The following is a 23,123-nucleotide window of genomic DNA, read 5'->3' as shown; positions in this document are numbered from 1 at the left end:
CTTGTCCCTTCCTGGCACCTATGTGGCACTCGCCATCCTGGGCCCTGAAGATCTCTGTCACACTGTGTTTGGACTTTGTGGGACCGAGATGTGGGTTACACACACTCCCAGGCTTCTGGCAGGAACTGAAGCTAGCTGAGAAGTGTTACTGCCTCTGGGTGTCTGCAGCGATGTGGGCCACGGTCTAATGGTTATTTTCAGGTGTACCTTATATGGACGATAACTGTCGACCTCAAGATCCAGGCTGGTGCCTTCTCGGAAGCTGGCTAAACACTGTTCTGAGTATTCGACAGTTCTGAATATTAAACTTTCATGACCTTTACATTTTAAATGTTGAATTAGCTCTTACCTGGGTATCTGGGTCCAAGTAAAAGAGCTTCACTCTGCTCTCGCTTTTCAGTTTGATTTCTGCTTCTCTGGTGCTCTGTGGATAAAATAAATAAAGTTTGCAGTTAACAAAATCCTTTGCTCTCCACCTCCCAGAGGTACTGAGTATGTCTGCACGCTGCCTGTGGCGGTTTGAACGAGAATGGCCCCATGGGGCTCACTTCTTTGAATGCTTCATTCCCAGTTGGTGGAACCAGGAGGGGAAGAATTGCTGAAGGAGCTGTAGTGCTTGGGGTGGGACTTGAAATTTGGAAAGCCCCCACCCTTCCCAGCTAGCTTCCGCCCTCTCTACCCTGAGCCTGCAGAGTAAGATGTACGTTCTCAGTTACTGCTCCAGCACCAGGCCTGCCTATCTGCTGCCATGTTCCCACCCGCACATCCATGGATTCTAACCCTCTGAAGCTGCAAGCCCTCGCGATCGCTTTCTTATACAATGTGTCTCAATCACGGTATCTCTTCACAGCAGTAGGGAAGTCAGTAAGATACAGCTTCATCTATAAATGCAGGCTATGAGACAACGCTGCCTAGTCTCTGGGAGGCACTGGCTCCACAGCCATCGTGGCATAGGAAGCTCACGTTGTAATGCTGTGGGAGAGATGCCACTGGCTTCTCATAGAGCTGTGCCTGGGAGGTTTCTGCTTGCAGTCTCTCAGTAGCCAGCCTCACTGCAATCTCTCAGTAGCAGGCCTCTCTGCAGTCTCTCAGTAGCCGGCCTCTCTGCAGTCTCTCAGTAGCCAGCCTCACTACAGTCTCTCAGTAGATCACTACAGTCTCTCAGTAGATGGCCTCACTGCAGTCTCTCAGTAGACAGCCTCACTGCAGTCTCAGTAGACAGCCTCACTGCAGTCTCTCAGTAGACAGCCTCACTGCAGTCTCAGTAGACAGCCTCACTGCAGTCTCTCAGTAGACAGCCTCACTGGAATCTCTCAGTAGACAGCCTCACTGCAGTCTCTCAGTAGACAGCCTCACTGCAATCTCTCAGTAGATGGCCTCACTGCAGTCTCTCAGTAGACAGCCACACACTCGATTTCCAGGCTTGGAGGACATCGGCACACCAAAGAGGACAGAAGTCTTGAGGACAGACAGAGTGGAGGGGAGTTGGCAGGCAGAGGAGAAGCCACAGAAGGACACAGACATAGGGTGGCATGTTGGAAATGGAGATGCAGGACTTGGAGGGTGTGTGTGAAAGAGGCTTACAGTCCCAAGACTCAAGTCATCTTTAACCTCTTTACTGGTCTCTCCTGTAGTGTGCTCCTGGTTTTCACAGATAATACAGAGCACCGACTATAACGTGCCCTCATCATCCCATACTTTCCCCACAGACAGATGTGGCCTCTCTGCCCTAGACCATGGGACAGTGACAGCCACAGTGCCCTCTCTGTTAATGGCTGAGTGACGTCTATTATTGTGTCTCTGAATGAAGCCAATGAGAAATTAAGAATCTTACTAACTTTTCAGTCACTAAGTTGTTGTGATGGGTCCTTGGCTGTGACTCGAACGCCCATGACTACATTTAACCTACTTGTGGATGAAATGACATTCATAATGGGCTCTCTGAGCCAACTGGTCTACCTACCTAGACTTCTGGTTTCTGAGGAAAATCATGTACAAGATGATGCCACAGGTTAGCCGCAGCTATATTTATCATGGTGGCATTTACGAGTGACCTCTTGGGCGGGACTCTTTGCAGCTCCTGGTCATGCTTTCTGGGTAGAATATGTCCCTGTGGTGGAGGCAGGCCCTCTCCATATAGAGTCTGAGAGGGCCTGATCTCACTCCATCTCCTTTCTCCCTTTACCTTCTTTTTTTTAAACACACACAAAACAAACTGTACCACATGTAGGTGGAATTTTCTTCACTGAGCCCAAAGAACAAACACACTGTCAACTGTCAGGGAGCTTCTCCAGGAGCCGAGGTGACTGGAGTGGCAAGCAGTACTGTATGCTAGTCCTGTTGGGTCCTCCGACAAAGGCAAAGACTGTGATCTGGGACACAATGGCTGGTGTCCTCCTGGAAGCTGCTTGCTCTCTAAATTGACTGTGCCGGGAGATGAGAAACTAGCAGAGACAGCAAAACTACTCTGAGGTCTTCAGAACTGGAGAGCAGATAAGACGTGTACATAAAAGAGAAAATATGTCTGTAGCCAAATTAGACACAAAGCCTCCCAACATGGCCTCTGTCACCAAGGAATATGTCCTTCCATGAAAGAAGACAGATTCTGAGGAGTCAAAGCCAGGATCTACCTCATACAGCTGCTGGGCCATGAGCTAGACAAAAAGCAAAACTGGATTCTTAAACTTCCTCCCACCCCTCCCAAGGCCCAGAGTCACATGTCAGACAAAGGGAAAGCCCAGTGCATGATGGGGCCGAAGGCCATCAAGTAAGACGGATCTGGGAAATGAGAATGGGGGGGAGGGTGGAATAATAATGATTACGAAAACTGACTTTGGTTGGTAATGCCCGGTGTCTATTGCTAGATGCTCTCCTTAGTGCCCATTTAACATTCACAATCTAGGGCTATAGTAACAGCACAGACCCAGCACGACAGACGCCTCTTCTACTTTAACCCCCAGTACCAGACAATAACCGAGAAGTTACGCAGCCTCCAGAGGCTGGTTCTTCTGTTGTCCCTGCTCATCAGGGACAAGGTGCTATGGCAAGGGCCCCAGTGATTCTTACAGTTTCGACATAGAGTAGAAGCTCATATTTAACTCGTTTAGAAGCCCAGATTCTTAACTATTCCACAAGTCAAAAATAGAAAAGTATATTTAATAAAATGAAGACTATAATAAAATAGAGGAAAAGGAAAAAATGAATACATAAGTTAAACATGAAGCCGAAACCCAAAGAGCAAATAAACATGAAATCACAAGAACTATGGAAAGAGCAATAGAAAACAGAGGCAGTGGACTAAAATAGTCTTTAGATAAAACTTTGGGACTAAGGCAGAGAAACAGGAATATAAATTGCACTCTTTAAGGCCAAGAAACTAGCAATATCTAAAAACATCAAAAATACAACACTCTCTGGCCTGGAAACTGCAGTTTGGGACCCTCCTGAAATCTGAGTTCACGGATTACATGCCACAGAGTTTACCGTACAATTTACAGAGGCTGAAACTGAGTATCACCTAAATATTCCTCATTGACACACGACCGAGTAACGCATACACTACCCACCAATGAACTACCCACATCCTTGGCCTGCGTGTGATCCATCTGCAAAGAGACCGCCCGCTCTGCCGACACAGAGGCACCCATGAAAGGCGTTTAAGTGGTAGAAAAACTAACTGGGAAAGTAACGGGCAAATCGCAGCATTTTAGGAAGCATCGAAAGGCCTCACACGTGCACACGCACGTTCTCTCTGTGCCCAGAGGTGCAAGAGGATCAGAGTAAGTTACCACTGCAGTTCTCAGGAAGAGGATGGTCGTGAAGATAAAAGATTAACTTCTTTACCCAACATGGGCAGTTTTCCTGACAGGAAGCACGAAAGTAAAATCTTAATCAATGCTTAGCAAAGGTACTTATAATATGTACTTTCACAGCCAACGTGCCCACAAAAATACAGCTGTTAAAAAAAAAATTATCCCAAGACTATGCAATTGAGTGCATTTCAGAGTGGCAGAATTCAGTCCTGCTCTGAAAATAGCCTGTGGTCGGTCAGCGCTGAGTGTGGCTGTAGGAGGCGTCCTTCAGACAGCCACGGCTGCTTCCTGGCCAGAGAGGGAAATGTGAGGAACGGGGACAGGAGCAGAGCTTCCCTAGAAGCTGTCACTTGCACACACGGCAAAGAGAAGGACTCAGCCAAACAAAACCAACAAACAAAAAACGCGCCATCCCATGCAACAGATGGTAAGCCCAGTCGCAGACGTTTTCATGTCTCCAGAAGACAGCAATGCATCTCTGGTTTTCTGTGAGCCGACAACATGATTTAAAGTGAAAAATAAACCTATGGGCAAGTTTATTTATTCCGAGGTGCACTGCAGGAAAAATACTGTGTTAACTGTCGAGTCATTTAGACAAAATGAAATAAAACCATTGGCAAAATCCCCTCTTTTAGAAATGTTTATGTGTATGGGTGGTTTGCCTGCATGTGTGCCTTTGAACCATGCACTCATGGAGGCCGGAAGAGGGTCTCTGATCCCTGGAAATGGAGACGCAGAGGGTTATGAGCCACCACGTAGGCGCTAGGAATCTAATAAAGTCCCCTGGAAGAGCAGCTGGTGCTTTTAACAACTGAGCCTTCTCTCCAGCCCCCAGATTATTTACTTTAAAAACAATTATTTTATTTATATGAGTACACTGTGGCTGCCCACAGACACACCAGAAGAGGGCACCGGATCCCATTACAGATGGTTGTGAGCCACCATGTGGTTGCTGGGAATTGAACTCAGGACCTCTGGAAGAGCAGTCGGGGCTCTTACCACTGAGCCATCTCTCCAGCTCCCTCCCCAGATTATTTACTTCTTAAATTAAAAGGCCACCACAACACAGATTCACTGCATCTGTGACGTTTAACTCAGAAGGACAAATGTTTCACCTCAAGACACAAAGCCAGGCTAGAACATTCTAGAAGTGGAAGGCTTAGCAATGCAAATGACTGCCAAACCGCAGCCAGTCCCCCTCAGTGTAATAATGGCATGGGTTTCTGGTTTGGGACTTAGGGAAGGAAGTGTTTGTTACAAACTTGGCTTTAAAACTCTTATAAAAATGTGTCCAGGAAACCACATGGGTTCCCACAAGTCCTATTGAGCACGGCCCCAGCCCTTAGCCAGCCTCAAAGAGACCATAAAATTGTGAACCTCACTCTGTCCTGTATTCAACTATGGAAGGTTTACCTGGAGAGAAAAGTTCATTGACTTAGAGATAAAAGGATAAAAAAGAAATCGGGTGGAAGCTGTTGGAGTCACGTGAACCGCCTCTCTTTCAGAATACAAGATGACAAATTGAGAGCTACTGTTTCCCCCATCCCCGGAGGAAAAGAATGAAGAGAGTTGGCTCCCTTCACACCAGAAGGCAATGCACACCCTCCAGCATCACCTAACATCAAGGCCATCAGAGCAAGGAGCTCCCTGAGTTCTGGAAGAAACCAGTTCGCTGGCTCGTAGAGGCTTTTTAAATATAAATACTTTTAAGTATAGACTGATGCTGTGTGTTTTGTTATATTTGCAATAAAAAGTTTGTTTTCCTGCTAGACAATATGAGGAAAAGATAAAGTTTGGGTAAATACAGCGTGTCCCCGATATGGAAACAGTAAAGAAGTGCCCATACTCCCCTAAGCAACAGTTCCAAGAACACACCAACAGCCCTGAAAATCCAGGTCGGCTTCACGCACATCATGAGCCCAGTCCATAATATTCCAGGATGAAACTTCAGTTATTTTGCAGTGAAACAACTTCCTGTCAGACATTTCCTGTTTGGCCAAGTCTCGGTCACAGTGGAAAACAAAAGCCAGAGGAACAGGATGAGCTAGGTAACGACCAGCTGCCCAGAGAGGACTCTGTCACTAAGTCACCCCAGCTACTTTCAGCCTCGCCCCACTGTCCCAGGCAGCCTCTACAGTTTTCACACTGTAGCCTCCTGCCCATCAACCCCTTCCTCTCCTGCCTGCTGCTTGCCTGACCTCTTTATCCAGAGTACACTCCCCTTCTCTCCCTGCACCCCTCCCGCCCCATTTCTCCTGAAAACAGGATGTCCATTCACTAGCCAGTTCCCATGCTCTCTCAACAAGTACCGACTAGCCACACCCCTAGCACTGTAGCTATACACAGTCAGGTGCAGGCATGCAGCCTCCAGTTAGAGCAGGGCCCCTCATACACAACTCTTGAGTAGGCCAGCAGAAGGCATAGTTGACTGACAGATCCACAGGTCCAATGCTCCTCACGGTAACACCCTGGGGACAATACATTTCCCCCTATTTGCCTTTGAAAATTTACGTTGGCCAGGAAGTAGAAGACAGAACTAAAATTCTCATGCATCTCCATAGGGGAAAAATTGGATTTCTTGTTGGCTAAGAAACTGGATTTTCTTTGGCTAAGATAGGCTTTTGGATGAGCCAGGCTTATCCTGAACTTGTATTCTTCCTACTTTCCTCCCCAGTACTATGTGTCCCCCATGCCTGGCTTGAGAATGCAGGTGTTAAATAACAGACACGGGGTTCAGATAACCCGGGCTGCTTCCTAGGTGACCACCCTGCTCACTGGGTGCCTCGAAAGTTCCTTTCTGATTTCCAGACTGCATCAATGTGCTGCTTCAAAACTAAGAGTCAAGCAGTTCAATGTTGCTGTGGGGACCTCTGGGCATCCAGAAACAAGGAAACACGCATGTATGGGTGCTAAACGATGCCTAGACTTCCTAACATGATGAGGTGAGGAGTGCAGGGTAACAGAGTATTGGTCTACCATATGCAAGGCCCTGGGCTTCAGACACATAGAGACAGACATATATACAGACACACAGTTATACACACACACACACAGCCATACACCGCAGATATATACAGACACATGCCACATACATACAGAGACACACCACATACATACATACACACACACAGACACACATCACAGACACACACCACAGATACACACACACACACACACACACACACACACACACACACACACACACGCGAAAAAGTATGAAAATAAACACAGAAGTCAGAACCCAAAACTCCTCCAGGCTAGGCATAGGTTACAATGAGGGCTCTAAAGTTAGCTTTAATAGGCAGGTGCTAAAAAGATTCTGTGGAAAGTCCCAAGGAAAAACAATACCCAAAGTCCCAGCCGGGAAGATTTATATAGAGAAAGGTCAATTCTGAATGCTGGTCTATTTGCAATCCTATATAGACACAGCATATTTCTATTATAGTGTTTAACATGTGGGTGTGGACAGGCACCACTTCACTTTATTATTAAAAAGCAAAACAGAAAGGGGAGGTCACAAAGAGAATGAAGGGCAGCAAAGACAAAGACATCAGTTCTAAATGTTCACGCGCACGCACATACGCACACACAACACATGCACACACATCACACACACACACAACACATGAACACACACACATGCACACACATCCACACACACATACATGCCTACACATACACACACACACATACACACACATGCACACACACACACACAAACAGGACATCAGAACAAGGACACTCGTAGCATTGTTCAGAGTAAGAAACATGGAAATATTCCGAGCTAAAATGTTTGTACAGTACAATAGAAACGACTGACCAGATGTCCCCAAAACAAGGCTAAATGTGATGGTACTGAACACCATATCAAAGTAAACAGAAAAGCAACTTCAAACATCAAGACTCACACCCTGCGCCTTCCAGGTGAAATACTTGTAAAACCATGAGACACAATGCAAGTGAGAAGCCTCACAGTGGACGCTCAGGGCTGGGGCTGCGGTGCAGAGGTGAATGGGAGGGAGCAAAGGTGGTGCCTGAAGGATGGGCCTGCCGCTGAGGCTGATGAGGGAGCAGAAGCAGCACAGGCTCTGGCCACTGGCAACGTGGTTGTTTTGTTTTTCCTTGTGCTTTTCAGTGACTCTGGGGTTTCACAGAATTACAAAATGCACGAATCACCTAGCTCTGTGGTTGTTCTCCTGCACTTTGTTTCAGGTGATCCAGATCATGCTTTGTAACTCAGCAGCTCCTCTTTGGTTAAAAAGACAAGGTAACCACAATCCCCCTCTTGGGCACTGTGGCTATTGAGTGGAGAGAGTGCCCAAGTATGCTGGTTCATTTATGTCCACTTGACACGAGCTAGGTCATGTCAGAAGATGCCCCACTGGGCAGGCTGTGGGCTAGCCTGTAGACAGACCTCTGGGCTAGCCTGTGGCTCATTTTCTGAATTGATGATTGATGAGGGAGGGTCCAGCTCACTAGAGAAAAAGCCATCCTGGGCTGCTGGTCCTGGTGCTATAATAAAGCAGACTGAGCAAGCCATGGAAAAGCAAACCAGTAAGCAGTGTTATTCTATGGCCTCTGCTTCAGATCCTGCTTCCAGTTTGCTGCACGAGTTTCTGCCCTGATTTCTTCCCTCAGTGATGGAGTGTGTGGCGAACCCAGCAACAGGGATCTGTTGCCATGGCAATGGCCATACATTCGCAGCATCCATTTGGTTCACCTCCCATCTTTACCTTCGAGTGGTTACATCACAGTCTAAAAGGCAGACCCTTCCTGACTCTTCCCTTCTTCTTTCTCCTTCCCCCTTTTGTCTACGATGCCCCTTCCCCCACAATAAACCTCTCCCACGTGGAACTACATTGGCCTGGTGTGGTCTGTCCAGACGTGAGCTGCGATTCTAACACATCAGTGTGACCTGAGAGTTGTAGGTCACCCTTTCCTCCCCGAGTTGCTTTTGGTCATGGTGTTTTTCACAGCAATAACAACATTAACTAGGGTACCAGTGAACGTAGTTTAAGTAAGAGAAGCCTGAATGGAGAGAATACTAGGCAGGCAGAAGAATGTCCTTTGGCTATTTCTGCAGCGTGTATGCTGATATATTAAATACAATGACAGCATTTAAAGGAATAGCAACATACTTTGTAGGGTGTTAACTGGAGAACAGACTGAAGTGTCTGTCACTTGTGTGAACTAATTCCCTCCCCCTCACATTCACCCCAGAAAGCCGACAGCAGCAATCACAGCACCAGGGCAGTCATTACGGGAGAGCCCTGGATGAGAGGCACTCGGCACTCAGTGGAGGGTGGAGGGAGGACAGCCTCACCTTGGCAAGTTCAGGCAGGTAGCTGTCCAAACCGGAACCGGAACCTTCCAGTTTGCTTTGTTCATCATCTAAATGGCAAGAGAGATCAACTGAGTTATCCGTAGTTGAGACTTTCTTAACGCAAGCAAAGGAACCTGAATGCAGTGGTTATCAAGTCTGAAAGAACATTACAAACAGCTGGAATGACACTGACCTACACCCAGCAGGGGGGGGAGTGGAGGCCCAGGACCATTTATAGCTAAAATCCCCATCCTCAGCTCCCCTCACACTATAACTGACATCAGCTAAATGCATTTCTCTCAGCCATTCTCAATCAGTCAGAAGCTTGGGCGGACACGGGACTTGGGAATTTGGCTTTTTTTTTCCCCCCCGGATCTGGGGATTGAACCCAGGGCCTTGCGTTGCTAGGCAAGCGCTCTACCACTGAGCTAAATCACCAACCCGGGAATTTGGCTTTTATCAAATTCTGGGTAATTTGGGAACATCCAGGGCTGGAATCTCTTATGGGCTTGAAGTACAATATGAACATGCGTCAAAAACATGGGCTGACTGCCCTGAAATTTAGGGTAAGAGTCCTGCCATTAACTTTCCTACTGTAAAGATGGATTCGCTACCGTCTGGAGCTACAGGGTTTTTGTTGATGACGTCTGTTTGTTCATTTATTGTTACTTGAAAACTTTTATTTTTACTTAAAGATAGGGTGTCATGTAGCCCAGGCAAGCCTTGAATGTACTGTGTGGCCAAGGACGACCTTCTGACCCTCTTCCCCCCACAGGTGTGTGCCACCACACAGGGTCTATGCAGCACTGGGAACCTAAGGCTTCACTCACAACAGACAAGCGCCCCGCCCACTTAGCGAAGTCCCTGCTTCATAGTTCCATTTTCAGGTAAAATCCAACTCTCAGAAAACATGACTGGTTTGTCCCAGGTCACATAGCAAAACAGTGCCCTCACTACCATGAGCGTGGGTGTTCCTGTTGCATGCTTCCCACACAAACGCCGTCAAGGTACTAATGCTTTTCTAGACAGGGACACTACGTAGCTCCAATTGACCTGAAGCTCCCTGCATGGTTGACTGGGCCACCTCAAAACCTGTGCCTCTTGCCTCTGCTCCCCAAGTGCAACACCCATGTCTGGCTTCAGAGCAGTAAAATCTAGTATGGCAAAAACCTTTGCTGACAGACTCTGTGAAAAGCTCACATCTTCCCACCTCTCATGGACTTTTACAGTTCCTCTTCTTCCTGGGGAAAGCAGGAGTGGCCACCCAGTGTGTGCTGAGGGAGACCGGCCCTACCCACCTTCATGAGGGCCCTGTGTGCTGAGGGGGACTGGCCCTACCCACCTTCATGAGGGCCCTGTGTGCTGAGGGGGACTGGCCCTACCCACCTTCATGAGGGCCCTGTGTGCTGAGGGAGACTGGCCCTACCCACCTTCATGAGGGCCCTGTGTGCTGAGGGGAACTGGCCCTACCCACCTTCATGAGGGCCCTGTGTGTGGCCCTGAGGGCCCTGTGTGCTGAGGGGGGACTGGCCCTACCCACCTTCATGAGGGCCCTGTGTGCTGAGGGGGACTGGCCCTACCCACCTTCATGAGGGCCCTGTGTGCTGAGGGGAACTGGCCCTACCCACCTTCATGAGGGCCCTGTGTGCTGAGGGGGACTGGCCCTACCCACCTTCATGAGGGCCCTGTGTGCTGAGGGGGACTGGCCCTACCCACCTTCATGAGGGCCCTGTGTGCTGAGGGCGACTGGCCCTACCCACCTTCATGAGGGCCCTGTGTGGAGGGGACCGGCCCTACCCACCTTCATGAGGGCCCTGTGTGCTGAGGGGACTGGCCCTACCCACCTTCATGAGGGCCCTGTGTGCTGAGGGGGACTGGGCCTCCCCACCTTCTTGTGGGCCCTGTGTGCTGTGGGGGAATAGGCCTCCACACGTCTTCGTGAGGGCCCTGTGTGCTGAGGGAGACCGGCCCTACCCACCTTCATGAGGGCCCTGTGTGCTGAGGGGAACTGGCCCTACCCACCTTCATGAGGGCCCTGTGTGCTGAGGGGGACTGGCCCTACCCACCTTCATGAGAGTCCCCGTTTCGCTTCTCTTGCATTGCAGCCTCAAAGTTGAGCTGGAGGATCTTGTTGAGGACTGTGACCCACTCCTCCATCTCTGCCTCACTGTCCGCAGCCAGAAGGTAACTGCTTTTGTCCTGCATCTTGAGCTCAAAGGCGAAGCGCCTGACTCTGTTGTTCTAAGGAAGAAACCGGGAAAAGAGACAGGTTGGGAAGCAGCTCAAGACACTCTGCCCTACTTGCTAATGGTTAATTTTATCGGCTGTCTGATGCTCCATTAAACCACAAACTCCTTCCCAATGAGCCCTCCTTACAGGCCTCCTCCTCCGCTTTTAACCTCCTCAACTGTCTAATTACCTGTCTTTTAAAAATGTGTTTTTAGTTTATGTAGTTGATTTGCCTGCGTGTGTGTATGCACACCATGTGTGTGTATGTCCAGGAGGTCTCATGAGGCCAGCAGATCCCCCAGAACTGGAGCTACAGACTGTGAGCCAGCATGGGGGTGCTGGGGCTGAAGAGGAGGGCAAGAGCATTTGCTGCTCTCTTTTCTTTACTCTTCAGACCTCTCTTAATTATTCTAAACTGTATTTCCATGTGTGTATTTCCAGGTGCCCTCGTAGGCTTCACACCGCTGGAGCTGGAGTGAGAGCTGCTTAGAGCCACTTGTGTGTGTGCTGGGAAACACACCTGTGCTCTTAGCCGCCGAGTCACCCTCCAGGCCTCATTACTGTTCTCGTGTATGTATGTATATGTATTATCTGTCCCCTGCAGTGGCTAGAGCTCCCCCAAGGACAGAGGATGCTCATTCTCTTTGCTTAATGTTACACCCATAATCTTTGACATTTGAAAAATAGCCGCATCTATGACATTTCACACATAAATGTCGTATTCAAATCCTTCTTTAAAAATATCGAGTTGTGCTCCACCACTGCCTCCCCCACAGCTGACTACTATCAACAATCCGTTCAGCTTACTTATCTGGACCCTTTTCACCATTTGTGAATCCTAAAACGCATGTGGACTTTGGTTGACAGTTTGCAAGTGCATTATGGGATGGAAGATGAGCTGTGCAGACCAAGGTTAGTTGGTCTCAGTGATGCTCACATCCGTCCATCTGTCTTCTACTGTGCTGTTTGCAGCATCTGGGCCTCCTCCTACCATGTGTCAGTGGAACAGCTATAGGTCAAACCTCCAGACACTGACATCATGTCCTGGAGACAAACACCCCAGGCTCACCACAATAGGCAGACATCTCTGAGGAACACAGTCCACACAGGCTGACGGGGGAGGCGTCATGGCCTCCCACTGACTGCTGTGTGGGCAGAATGCCCCTTCACACACTGAAATCTCAGGCAGTTATACGCAGTGAGGACACTTTTCAGTGTAGCACCCAGGCACAAGGTGACCGTCCTCAAGGCCCCACATTTCTGAGGCCGTTTGTAGAAGCCTGAAGCTAAGTGTTTCTAAGGGCAGGGCTTTAAAACTACTCTTCACAGACTGTCTGCCACCAGCTCAGTAAGTCTCGGGTCTCCATTACCATAAAGGTAGGAGTCAGAGGAGGCAGAGGCTGAGAATGGACTGGAGTACAGAGGGTCAAGAAGAAATACTGAACCTCAGTTCTAGTTACCCTTTCTGAGACCTATTTTCTTCATCTGTAACACACGTCCAACCAACTCTAGAGGTTTTGAGTGATTGTTAGGGTTTACGATTCTAAAGTCTATCTTTCAGGTCTACATCTAAATTCTCCTCTTAGGGGTTTCTTTCAACTCACAGCAGTCATCTACTACTTCACTATTGAACTTCCATTTTATTATTATAATCACACAGCTATTATTCTAAGTAGCATCCAAAGGGGGGTGGGGACTAACAGCAGTATGGGAGGGGAGTGAGAGCGTATGGCATGCATTGACATATAATGTCTATTATAGGAAGATCCCCTTATGGAATACAGCACCATGTACAATAAATATACATGACAAAAAAAAAAAAGAGCTAAAAAGTAAATATCCCAAAGGTTTTTTCCCCCCAAAATCACTTAAATCACAACTTTTTGTTGGAGACAGGGGCTCATGTATGCTAGGCTGGCCTCAAACTCCCTATGTAGCCAAGAAAGACCTAGAATTCTGGGATTTCTTGCCTCCACCTTCCAAGTGCTAGGACTTCAGATGTGGGAGACTACAGATGTGTGTGCTACCTCCGATGGCCTTAATTACAGTGTTTGATGCTCAGCTTCAGAACAGGCGAGGATACGAGGGAAATCACTTCACTCTTCTGGAGACACAAGAAATGCTGTGAGCTACACACACAAAAAGAATCTGAAGGAAGAACCAGGCATTGAAGTCAAACCTCAGAGTCTGAAATACACCCAAGAGGCTAGAGGCTCGATGAGGACTATTCAGCTTACAAACATCTGCGCACTGTGCCGCAGACACGGAACAAGACACTCCTGTCAAACAAAACGAATCACTTCCTACTTCAAAATGAGGTCGGAAAAAGTGCATCTAGCTTTGCTTTCACGGTGCCAGAAAACTCAGCTGAAAAGTGACCGCAAGGTTTCTCAACTTCACACAAATAAAACTCGACTTGGCGATCTGAACCAGGAAACCAACGAACTGTCATTAGTGAGCGCTCTGGTACTTCGTATTTACTCCGTGTCAGCATGCTTTGATAAACGTTGGTTTACTTTGTTATGCACACCAGCAGCTTCAAGCAGAGGAGGGTTGCTGGCAGAGGAATCCAATGGCTGAGACAAAGAAATCGACTAGCTGATTGATTGGCTGCTGGCTGAAGATACTTTTTCAGGGAATGTGAAGCCATTGCCACTGTCTTGACCTAAGGCTCAGATACAGTCCGCCGTTTGTGGTTTGGGTCCTGCCCTGAGGCTTATAGGTTTCCAATAGCTAGACACGCTAAGATCTCACTGAAACCCTGTGTTTAGAAAAGCTGGCAGTGCCAGTGCTCATCTGGTTGCACTAGCTGGGGAGTTGATCCTTCTACTTTAGGTGCCTGGCAGGCAGCCTGTCCCAGTCCCCAGCCTTCCTCCTTTTTTTTTTTTCTTTAAATGTTATTCCCTTACCCAGTTTCCCATCCATAAGCCCCCATCCCATCCCCCATCTTCTATAAAGGTGTTCCTCTTTCCAACCACCCCCTTCCCCTCCCCCACATTCCCCTACACTGGGGGTTCCAGCCTTGGCAGGACCAAGGGCTTTTCTTCCCATTAATGTCCAACAAGGCCATCCTCTGCTACATAGGCAGCTGGAGCCATGGGTGAGTCCATGTGTAGTCTTTGGATGGTGGTTTAGTCCTGGGAGCTCTGGTTGGTTGGTATTGTTGTTCTTATGGGGTTGCAAACCCCTTCAGCTCCTTCAATCCTTTCTCTACCTCCTCCAATGGGGACTGCACTTCCAGTCTCTCCTGCCACTTGCCTTCATTCTGGGCCTTGCACGCTTCTGGCCTGGATGAAGCCCAATTGTTGGAGCACTGGACAAAACAGGTGAAAACACTACTCTCAAATAAGGGTAGAATCAGTATGGCATGAGCCCCAGCAGAGGAAACGTCAATGGAGAACACCTGACTTTGGCATCAGTCTGGGCCCCAGAACAGAAACCCCAAGCAGGGTGTCTGCCATTTTGCCAAAGCTCATAAAGACTGAAAATCAGGACACATGGGGAAGCCTCTCAAATGAGATGCAGGTGAAAGACAAGGGGCAGACAATGTGGGAATTCTCCAAGTCCCACATCTGTTACTTCAAGTTTCTGCATGCGTATATCTACCTTAACAAAAAGGTCTGCCAATTAATAAAGACAAAGCAAGACACAGCAACTTGAGAACCTAAACTTTAGAAAATGAAAGACAAGATCAGGAGCCAGTGAGACGGCCATTTGCTTTGCAAGTCTGGCAACCTGAACTTGTTTCCAGAACCCATGTAGGGGTGGAACCAGTTCTACCAAGCTCTTCTCTGACATCCACATGCTCAGTATGGAATTCACTACCACCTCTGAGATCCTCTCCTACAACAAATCGATAAATTCTTTTTTTTTTTTTTTAGTTATAGAGAGATGACCATAAAAATCAGAGAGAGAGAGAGAGAGAGAGAGAGAGAGAGAGAGAGAGAGAGAGAGAGAGAGCGAGCTGCAGCAGACACTAACACAATGGAGTTGAGAAGACACTGCGTGTGATGCTTCTGATGTTTCTAAAGTCAAAAGACTTTTTGGGATTGCAAAATAACCAACTTAATTAATTAATAAGCCAGCCAGGTACAACTAGAATAAAAGTTATCTGTAGTTAGAGTAACTCAAAAAGCTACTAACCATTCTGTATAGAGTTTCTTAGGCAGATACTAGAAGGGTCTCCTCCAAAATAAAAACTAAAGAAAGTCACAACAATGACAACAAACAGAAGAGGAGAGCGGGGAGGGGGGTTTAGGTGGATGGCGATGTGGCTCCGTTGGCAGAGTCCTCGCCCTGCGTGCCTGAGGCGGTTGGATCCCCAGCAGTGCACAAGTATGCATGGTTGCCCGCCTCTCACAGCAGCAAGGGAGGCAGAAGCAGGAGGATCAAAAGGTCCAGGTCACCCTCTCCTTGTTTTGAGGCCAGCCTAGACTACACGAGACCCTGTCTATAAAGCGGCACAAAGACAGGGTCCTGGAAGCTCTGCAGGTGGAGAAAGTGAGTCATCAGCCTACGAGGGAAGAGAATGACAGCCCTGCCTTCCAACACAGGAGCAATGGATAAGGAATGGGGGGTAAGCACCTGTTAACAAAGAAGCTGAAAATGACTGCTTCAGGTGTGCAGGGGTGTAGGGGTGCAGACGTGTAGGCCTACAGGAGTGTAGGAGTGCAGGAGTGCAGAGGTGCAGGGGTGCAGGCATGCAGGTGTGTAGAGGTGTAGGAGTGCAGGTGTGCAGGGATGTAGGGGTGCAGGGGTATAGAGGTGCAGGGATGCAGGAGTGTAGGGGTGCAGGGATGCAGGGGTGCAGAGGTGTAGGGATGCAGGGATGCAGGGGTGTAGAGGTGCAGGGTAGAGGGATGCAGGGGTATAGGGATGCAGGGGTGTAGAGGTACAGGGATGCAGGGATGCAGGGGTGTAGAGGTGCAGGGATGCAGGGGTGCAGGGATGCAGGGATAGAGGTGCAGGGATGCAGGGGTGCAGGGATGCAGGGGTGTAGGGGGTACAGGGGTGTGTGGGGTGCAGGGATGCAGGGGTGTGGGGTGCAGGGATGCAGGGGTATAGAGGTGCAGGGGTGCAGTGGTGTAGGGGTGCAGGGATGCAGGGGTGTAGGGGGGTGCAGGGGTGTAGAGGTGCAGGGGTGTAGGGGTGCAGGGATGCAGGGGTGCAGGGATGCAGGGGTGCAGGGATGCAGGTGTGTAGGGGTGTAGAGGTGCAGGGCTGCAGCACTCTCTCTGTTGCAGTGAGATGAGATGGGCATATCACTAGAGGATGGTGATACAATTGGATTTAAGGTAAGAATGTAAACACTAAAACAGAAAGACCCCTGACAGCCCTGTCCCCGACCACACGACGTCCTCACAGAACCAAGCTCCAAGCTACTGTCACTTTGAGGGAGGCTTCTCTGGTGACGCTGAATCCTTCTACTGTCTACTTGACAGGGAGACTGCTCACTGGCCACAGAACCTCTCTGTCTGAGGCCCAGAAGGGACACATTCATGGTCTTCATTCTGCAACTACTTGGGCGGATTCTAATGAGCCAGGTCGTTTGTGAATTGTGCGATGGAACAAGGCTCCACGTTAGGACGGGAACATCTCAGTTTTGTGGGTTTTACTATGTGGCCTAGGCTGGACTTGAACCTAAGACTTCCCTCTGCCTAGTTGTCCTGAGGACTGGGGTTATAGGTGCCTATCATCATAGCCACGTTTTAAACACACAACCTTGTACACTAGCCTCCCTTCTCCCAGTTTCCTGCCATGTTCAAAATGATGGAAATACAGTTTGTTTTCAGGTAGGTACTGTGTCAGCCATGTTAGGAAGCATTTCCCTGACTTTTCTTGTTCATTCAGTGCCACAGCAGACCAGAAACCTTGGCAGAACCTTTTCCTACTCACCTGGATCACGCCCATGCAGGAATCCAGGAATATGGACCCTTTCGGCTCCTTGGAGATCTTCTCATCTTTATAAAAGTTTAGATTATAGGATCCATCGCCAAGCTGAATCAGGTGGAAAAACCGCCTCTTGAATGACTAAGAAAGAAACACAGACAGCTCTTCTTAAAAGGACAGTGGGAACTGACAAGCCACCAGTGCTATTGACAACCCAGCCAGCACTCTCTAAAGTTAGTGGGACTCTAGCCAACACCACTGGTGACTGGATTGGGTGGGGGAAGTCTCCTCACAACAGTCTTCCTGGCTTCCCATCACAGGGCATTGTTTCTCACCCAGAGAGCTAGGAATTTTACGCAACCATTCAGAAGTACAGAGGGCAGTACCAACTTTGGATGAAACCCCAGGAAGGCAGCGATGTTCTCACATCCCCAGAGCCCCCAACTCACACAACACGGGCTGTCCTCCACTAGTGACCCGGAAGGACTTTGGACCTCGGGATACTGGCAGCCAGCACTTCTCTGGTTTGGTTTGCATCTCCGTGTTCACCTTTCCTTCCTCACTGTGTCTCTTCTCCTTACGATTCATCCTGGCCTCTACTGCACAACTCCTTACACTACCTTTTTCATTTTAATGTTTTCCTATGTGTAAGTGTCTGTGTGGGGTAAGCACACGTGAGTGCCGGTGCTTGTGGAAGCCAGAGGTGTAGGAAGCTGCTGCAGCTGGAGTGACGGCGGCTGTGAGCTGCCTGATGGGGAGCTGGGAGGGGGTCCAGCCCTGGGCCCCTCCTTCAAAGATGCACTACGCAGTCAAGACAAGGAAGGGAACCCAACCAGTGGCACCCTCGCCTCAGCCCCGTGATGGCCTCTTTATGCCAGGGTTCGGGAGGCTAAGGGGAAGCAGGTGAACAGGGCTCTGGCGATGGTGGGGCCGGAACCAAGAAAGCATCTTAGGAGTCAGACAATATCCCTTCTGTGGGGAAAACCAGCATAACCATTTGTCTCGGGCAGTATTCTCAAGACGCAGAGAGAGGGCTGCACGTGAGGGAGGAGCAGGACGAGGCGCTCTTACCCTCATGGTCACGCTGATGGCACTGTTCATGTTGCCTTTGTACAGCCAGCCGTGCTTCGTGATTCCACCCTTCTGAGACCCGAGGGAAGCAGCGTCCTAGGGAGAAGGGTAGACAACGCATCAGGCTCTGCCCTTTCCCTGAGTGCGGCCAGTCGGAAGATCACTCCACCTGCTCAGGCTGGGCGACGAATGCCTCGAGAAGTCCATGAGGGTACGTTTCTAGAACCCCTGTTCTATTAAAGGTCAGGTGAGTGCCAAGGCAAGTTCTTTACCTTTCCTTTGGGAGTTTAACGAGCCGCAGACCACACACCGCGCTTAACCACTCAGTTGTACGGCCCTGCCTGCTTCATGAAAAAAGATTTCAAACTATACTCCTCCATGGTTAGAGGACAAAAGCTAATTCTTGAAAATTTTCGAGGTGGTGGGTACTGAGCTAAAATTTTATTTGGTGTACACTGTGCATGTCCCAGCCGCAGCCTGGGATATAAATGGCTATAAATGTGGCCCAACAAACACAACACTTAAAACTTGAGGTTTTTTGTTTTTTGTTTTTTTTTTTTTGTTTTTTTTTTGCTCTGTAACTCGACTGCACAGCTCTCGAGTATGGATTATGTAGATGGCAACATCAGGTCCCAGTGACAAAAGCTAGACACGCCTGAGAGACCATAAACAGACAAAGGCAACGCCGACTACAAATGGCTAAGTCTTTTGTTACAAAAATGACATCGGCAGGAGGGCCTGGCTTCCGCTCTGTTTCAGGATGTGTAGTATTAGCCTTGTTATTGCTACTGAGAAAACATTTACCTGTCAGGATTTCCTAAGCTATGAGGCACTGTACATGGACACCTTCACTGGGTTTTCCTGTCCCTATCATCAGCACCTTAAGAAAAAAGGACTCTGCAGCCCTGGGTGGCCCAGAACTCACGATGTAGACCAGGCTGGCTTTAGAGTCACAGAGATCCACCTGCCTCTGCCCAGTGTGTGCTGGGATTAAAGGAATGTGCTGTGAGCCCCCATGCCCAGCAACACATTTCTGAGAATTAATTCTGAAACAAGCTGCTACCTGAACACTATTAATGTCCACCAATGGGCAACACTGTACTCAGTAGACAACTAAGTATAGGGCAGAGTCTGAGCTCACACCGCGAGGATGAGATGCAGAGACCCAAGGCCCCGCCCTCTTCATACGCACACTTCTTTCAGTACCACCTTTTCCCCAGGAGTTAGGGAGCTTGAAGTTACACTGCACTAACACAGTCACTGGAGAAATAGCCGTTTACTTCTACCAGTGAATGACATCCTATTGAAAAACCATCTAAATTTAAGATCTTGGTATCTTTCAACATTGGCCAGATCTGATCCAAGTCTTTGCCAATGACCCCAGAACAAAAACATGAGTCAGAGACCATGAGATGCTAAGCAGTCGAGATAGAACTGGGACCTTAAGTCAATCCAAAAGTACATTTAAAAAAACAACTCTTCCTTTGCTTTACTAAACATCCCACTTCCTGTTGGGCTTCGAGTTCGGCCCGTCCCTCAAAGCCTGTGCAGTCAGTCTCGAGGGAGAAGAGGGCAGGAACGGACAGGAATCCCACCTCATCTTTGTCAGCCTCCTCATCGACTTCATAGACGTGAACTGGAAGTTTATCCAACTTGGCCACTTTGCTTTAAAAAAGAAGAAAGAAAACCTGCGTTGTAATTGCATAATCCATAGAGTCTGTTACTCCATCCATCGAGGAACCAGCACACAACAATGGTGGCCACTGAGATAAGGAGTTACACAGTCCACGCCATTGCTTCTCAGTGGGCGAGCCACGGGACTGCAGGCAAAGTTCCCACTGTAGAAATAAGGCACAGCTTGCTGGGGCTGGGAGGCCTACTAAATGTAAGAAAACAGAGTGGACGCTAATGAAACAACTTGGTGGGATGGTTTTTTAATATAAAATATGAGAGGGAAAGGGAGACAGGGTCACAGAGTTTTAATTGACTATGGATGGAGGGTGATGGTTAATGATGGACGATGATACTCACAACTATAACAGCAGTAGCTACAGCTATACAAACAGCTATGCGCTAGGCATCAGGGCACCTTACACAAGCCCTCTCAGGGAAGGCAGATTAGTTGGACCCAATGGGAATTATCTTCAAGTTCCCAAGTGAACACTGGGCAGTTAGCTAAGGAGCCCATCTACGTGGAGAAACAGTGTTGGCAGGGAGTGTTCTCTCTGATGTGTAAGAGTCGGTCAGGAAGTTGGCTGAACACTCTAAGGAGTGGCTGGGCCACACACATAGATAAATAAACAGTGAGGTCCGCTGAGGAGAAGACAAAAGGCTCGGAATTTCATAAATGCACCGGACCCAAAGGACAGTGTACCTTGGGTGGCTAAGGTTTCAGTGGAGGTGGTTACTGAAAACAACCTGTCACCATTTGCTGTTCCCAGCACCAATTACACTTCCCTCTGACAGCTGTGTTGTAACGTGTTGTTTTCAAAGACGCTCCACCCTGCTTCCCATTATGACAAACCCACGTGAGCACTATCGGTTTGGGTATGCTTGAGGACTCGTGAGCTTCAAGGAGGAAAGGAATTGACCTGGGAAAGCACTCTCATACTTATTTTCTCAAAACAAAATTTATTTAATATAGACAGTCTTCACACATTTCTTTTCCAACACACACACACACACACACACACACACACGGCACTATTCCAATCCTCAAGAATTTGAGCTGGAATCAACCCAGGGATCTGTCGACAGGGGAATGGATGCATTAGGGAAATCATGACATTTTTTTCATCCCTAAAAATTGAACGCAACCGGAAATACATTACAGAAATTATTCTAGTCTCAGAAACACAAGTTTCTTGCATATGTGCTCCATGAACTTTATGCAGATACATAATGACATAAAGGAATGTGCCTGGGATATAAGGATGGACGGACAGGGACGGGAGAATGAGGACAAGAGGAACCGTGCATGTTTGGATGCAAGTGTGGCTATGACCCAGGTGCACACACAGTGAGTGTGTCAACAGTAATGAGGAGGTGGACACAGAAAGTGGAAGTGGGTCTTGAATGCAGAGGAAACAGAACAGAGGGAGGAGGAACAGAACACAGTCACAGGGGATTGAAGATGATCAGAGCATTACATACATGGGGGAAATGTCACGATGAAAGCCCTTACTTCATACAATTAATAAATGATAGTGAAAGTGATCGATTTAATAACCATAAAAACAGCACTGCAGAACATTTCAATATACTTGTCTTTTATATATACCTTGGTGAAAATGTTCTGGTTCTCCAAACAGAATTTCAGATCAGAATTGAGTCACCCATATGTTCTTACCCCTGCTTAGCCAGATCAGACTGTGACACTGGGTCTTACAATCAAAAGCTATACCATGCACATACTTCGTCTACAAGTGGTCTCACGATTACTCTGACTACACGGGTGAAGCCCTACACGCGAGCCCGAAGCCCCTCCCACACAGCCAGCAGGCAGCCGACTTACTTTGGAAGCTGTCGGAACTCTCCTGAGTAATCTTCATAGTGATAGGTCACAAGGTGCCAGTCAGAGTTGTAGGTTTTGATGCACTGGTGGGGGGTTACAAAAAACAGAGAAACAGAAAGTCAGGTGATGACTTCTGGGGAACAGGAGGAGCTTTGGGAAGTGAGACCCTAGAGACATACAAAGTTCTGCCGTCAGTCATCGAACATCACAATTCTACCTACAGAGTCTCCTGTGAGACACAAGACTTTGAAGCAGTGCAACACGACCCTCTGGAGGCACTGTGTCAAGTTATCGACATCAGTAATCTGACAGCGGCTTTTTATGGTAACACTGAAGCAGCAGTTGCTATCCCTGGCTTAAAATCAGTTGTTTTTTAAGAAGTGTTTTATGCTGCTGCGCTGGTTAGGATGAGAATGCCCCATCAGGCTCATATATTTAAATGTTTGGTCCCCAGCTGGTGGAACTGTCTGGAAAGGTTTAAGAGGTGTGGCCTTGTTAGAAGAGGTGTGTCACTGGAGGGGGTAGAGCTCTGCCGTTTGAAAAGCCTGCACCATTGCCAAAATCTCACGCTCAGGCTCGTACTTGTGAATCGAGATTTAAGTTCTCAGTTACTGCCTCGGTACCACTCCTGCCACCATGTTCATGCCATGATGGCCAGGCCTTCACCCTCTAAACTGTAAGCTCCCAGTAGACTCAGTCCTTTATAAGCTACCCTGGTCATGGCATCTTATTACAGCAGTGGAAGAGTTACCAAGACGGTTGCATATGTTTATTTATTTGTGTGTGGGGAGAGCGCATGCTACTGTGCTCGTGGAGAAGCCAGAGGACAACTTGACAAAGTTGATTCTCTCCTCCTGCCCCGTGGATCTAGAAGATCAGAGTCAGGTCAGCAGGCTTAGCGGCAGGTGCCTTTACCTGCTGAGCCATCTAGCACATGGCTTTAGAAGAGGCCATAGTCTCTTTACGTGGACATGAAAGAAAGTAGCACTGTGAGCCCAAGGACACTTTCATGACATTTACTGACATTAGAGCTGGTGCTGTTAGCAACTATAATCATTTAAATTTGTCCTCAGTTTTCTTCACATTCATAAGTGATAAAGTGAGATGATGAGCAGGAAAGATGTAGCCTTCAACTTACATGGCTCCATGACTCTTTACCTGTGTGCACATGTGTGTATGTGTGTGTGTGTGTGTGTGTGTGTGTGTGTGTGTGTGTCTGTGAGCGCATTCGCACATGTGGGAGTATGTGAGTGTGCATGTGTGGGGGCATGCATGTGTACCTGTG

At 48.3% G+C, this 23,123-nt stretch overlaps 1 protein-coding gene across 5 annotated transcripts in view; it reads right to left on the bottom strand.

The window, feature by feature from the left end:
- The window catches only part of Dock9 (dedicator of cytokinesis 9), a 256,367-nt gene that overhangs the window by 104,236 nt on the left and 129,008 nt on the right, over positions 1-23,123 (bottom strand). For all 5 annotated transcript variants that reach the window (XM_032917515.1, XM_032917513.1, XM_032917510.1 and 2 more), the window contains exons 4-10: positions 21,839-21,921; positions 19,920-19,989; positions 18,325-18,420; positions 17,260-17,394; positions 11,202-11,376; positions 9,136-9,203; positions 350-424 (exon numbers count right to left, since the gene is read on the bottom strand). In XM_032917515.1, coding sequence (XP_032773406.1) covers positions 350-424; positions 9,136-9,203; positions 11,202-11,376; positions 17,260-17,394; positions 18,325-18,420; positions 19,920-19,989; positions 21,839-21,921 — 702 coding nt within the window. The remainder of the gene's footprint in view (positions 1-349; positions 425-9,135; positions 9,204-11,201; positions 11,377-17,259; positions 17,395-18,324; positions 18,421-19,919; positions 19,990-21,838; positions 21,922-23,123) is intronic.

This window comes from Rattus rattus, chromosome 12 (genome assembly GCF_011064425.1).
Source record: "Rattus rattus isolate New Zealand chromosome 12, Rrattus_CSIRO_v1, whole genome shotgun sequence".
Classification (NCBI taxonomy): Eukaryota; Metazoa; Chordata; class Mammalia; order Rodentia; family Muridae; genus Rattus; species Rattus rattus.
The sequence above is the reverse complement of the archived record's forward strand: the minus strand, read 5'-3'. Positions and strand labels throughout refer to the sequence as shown.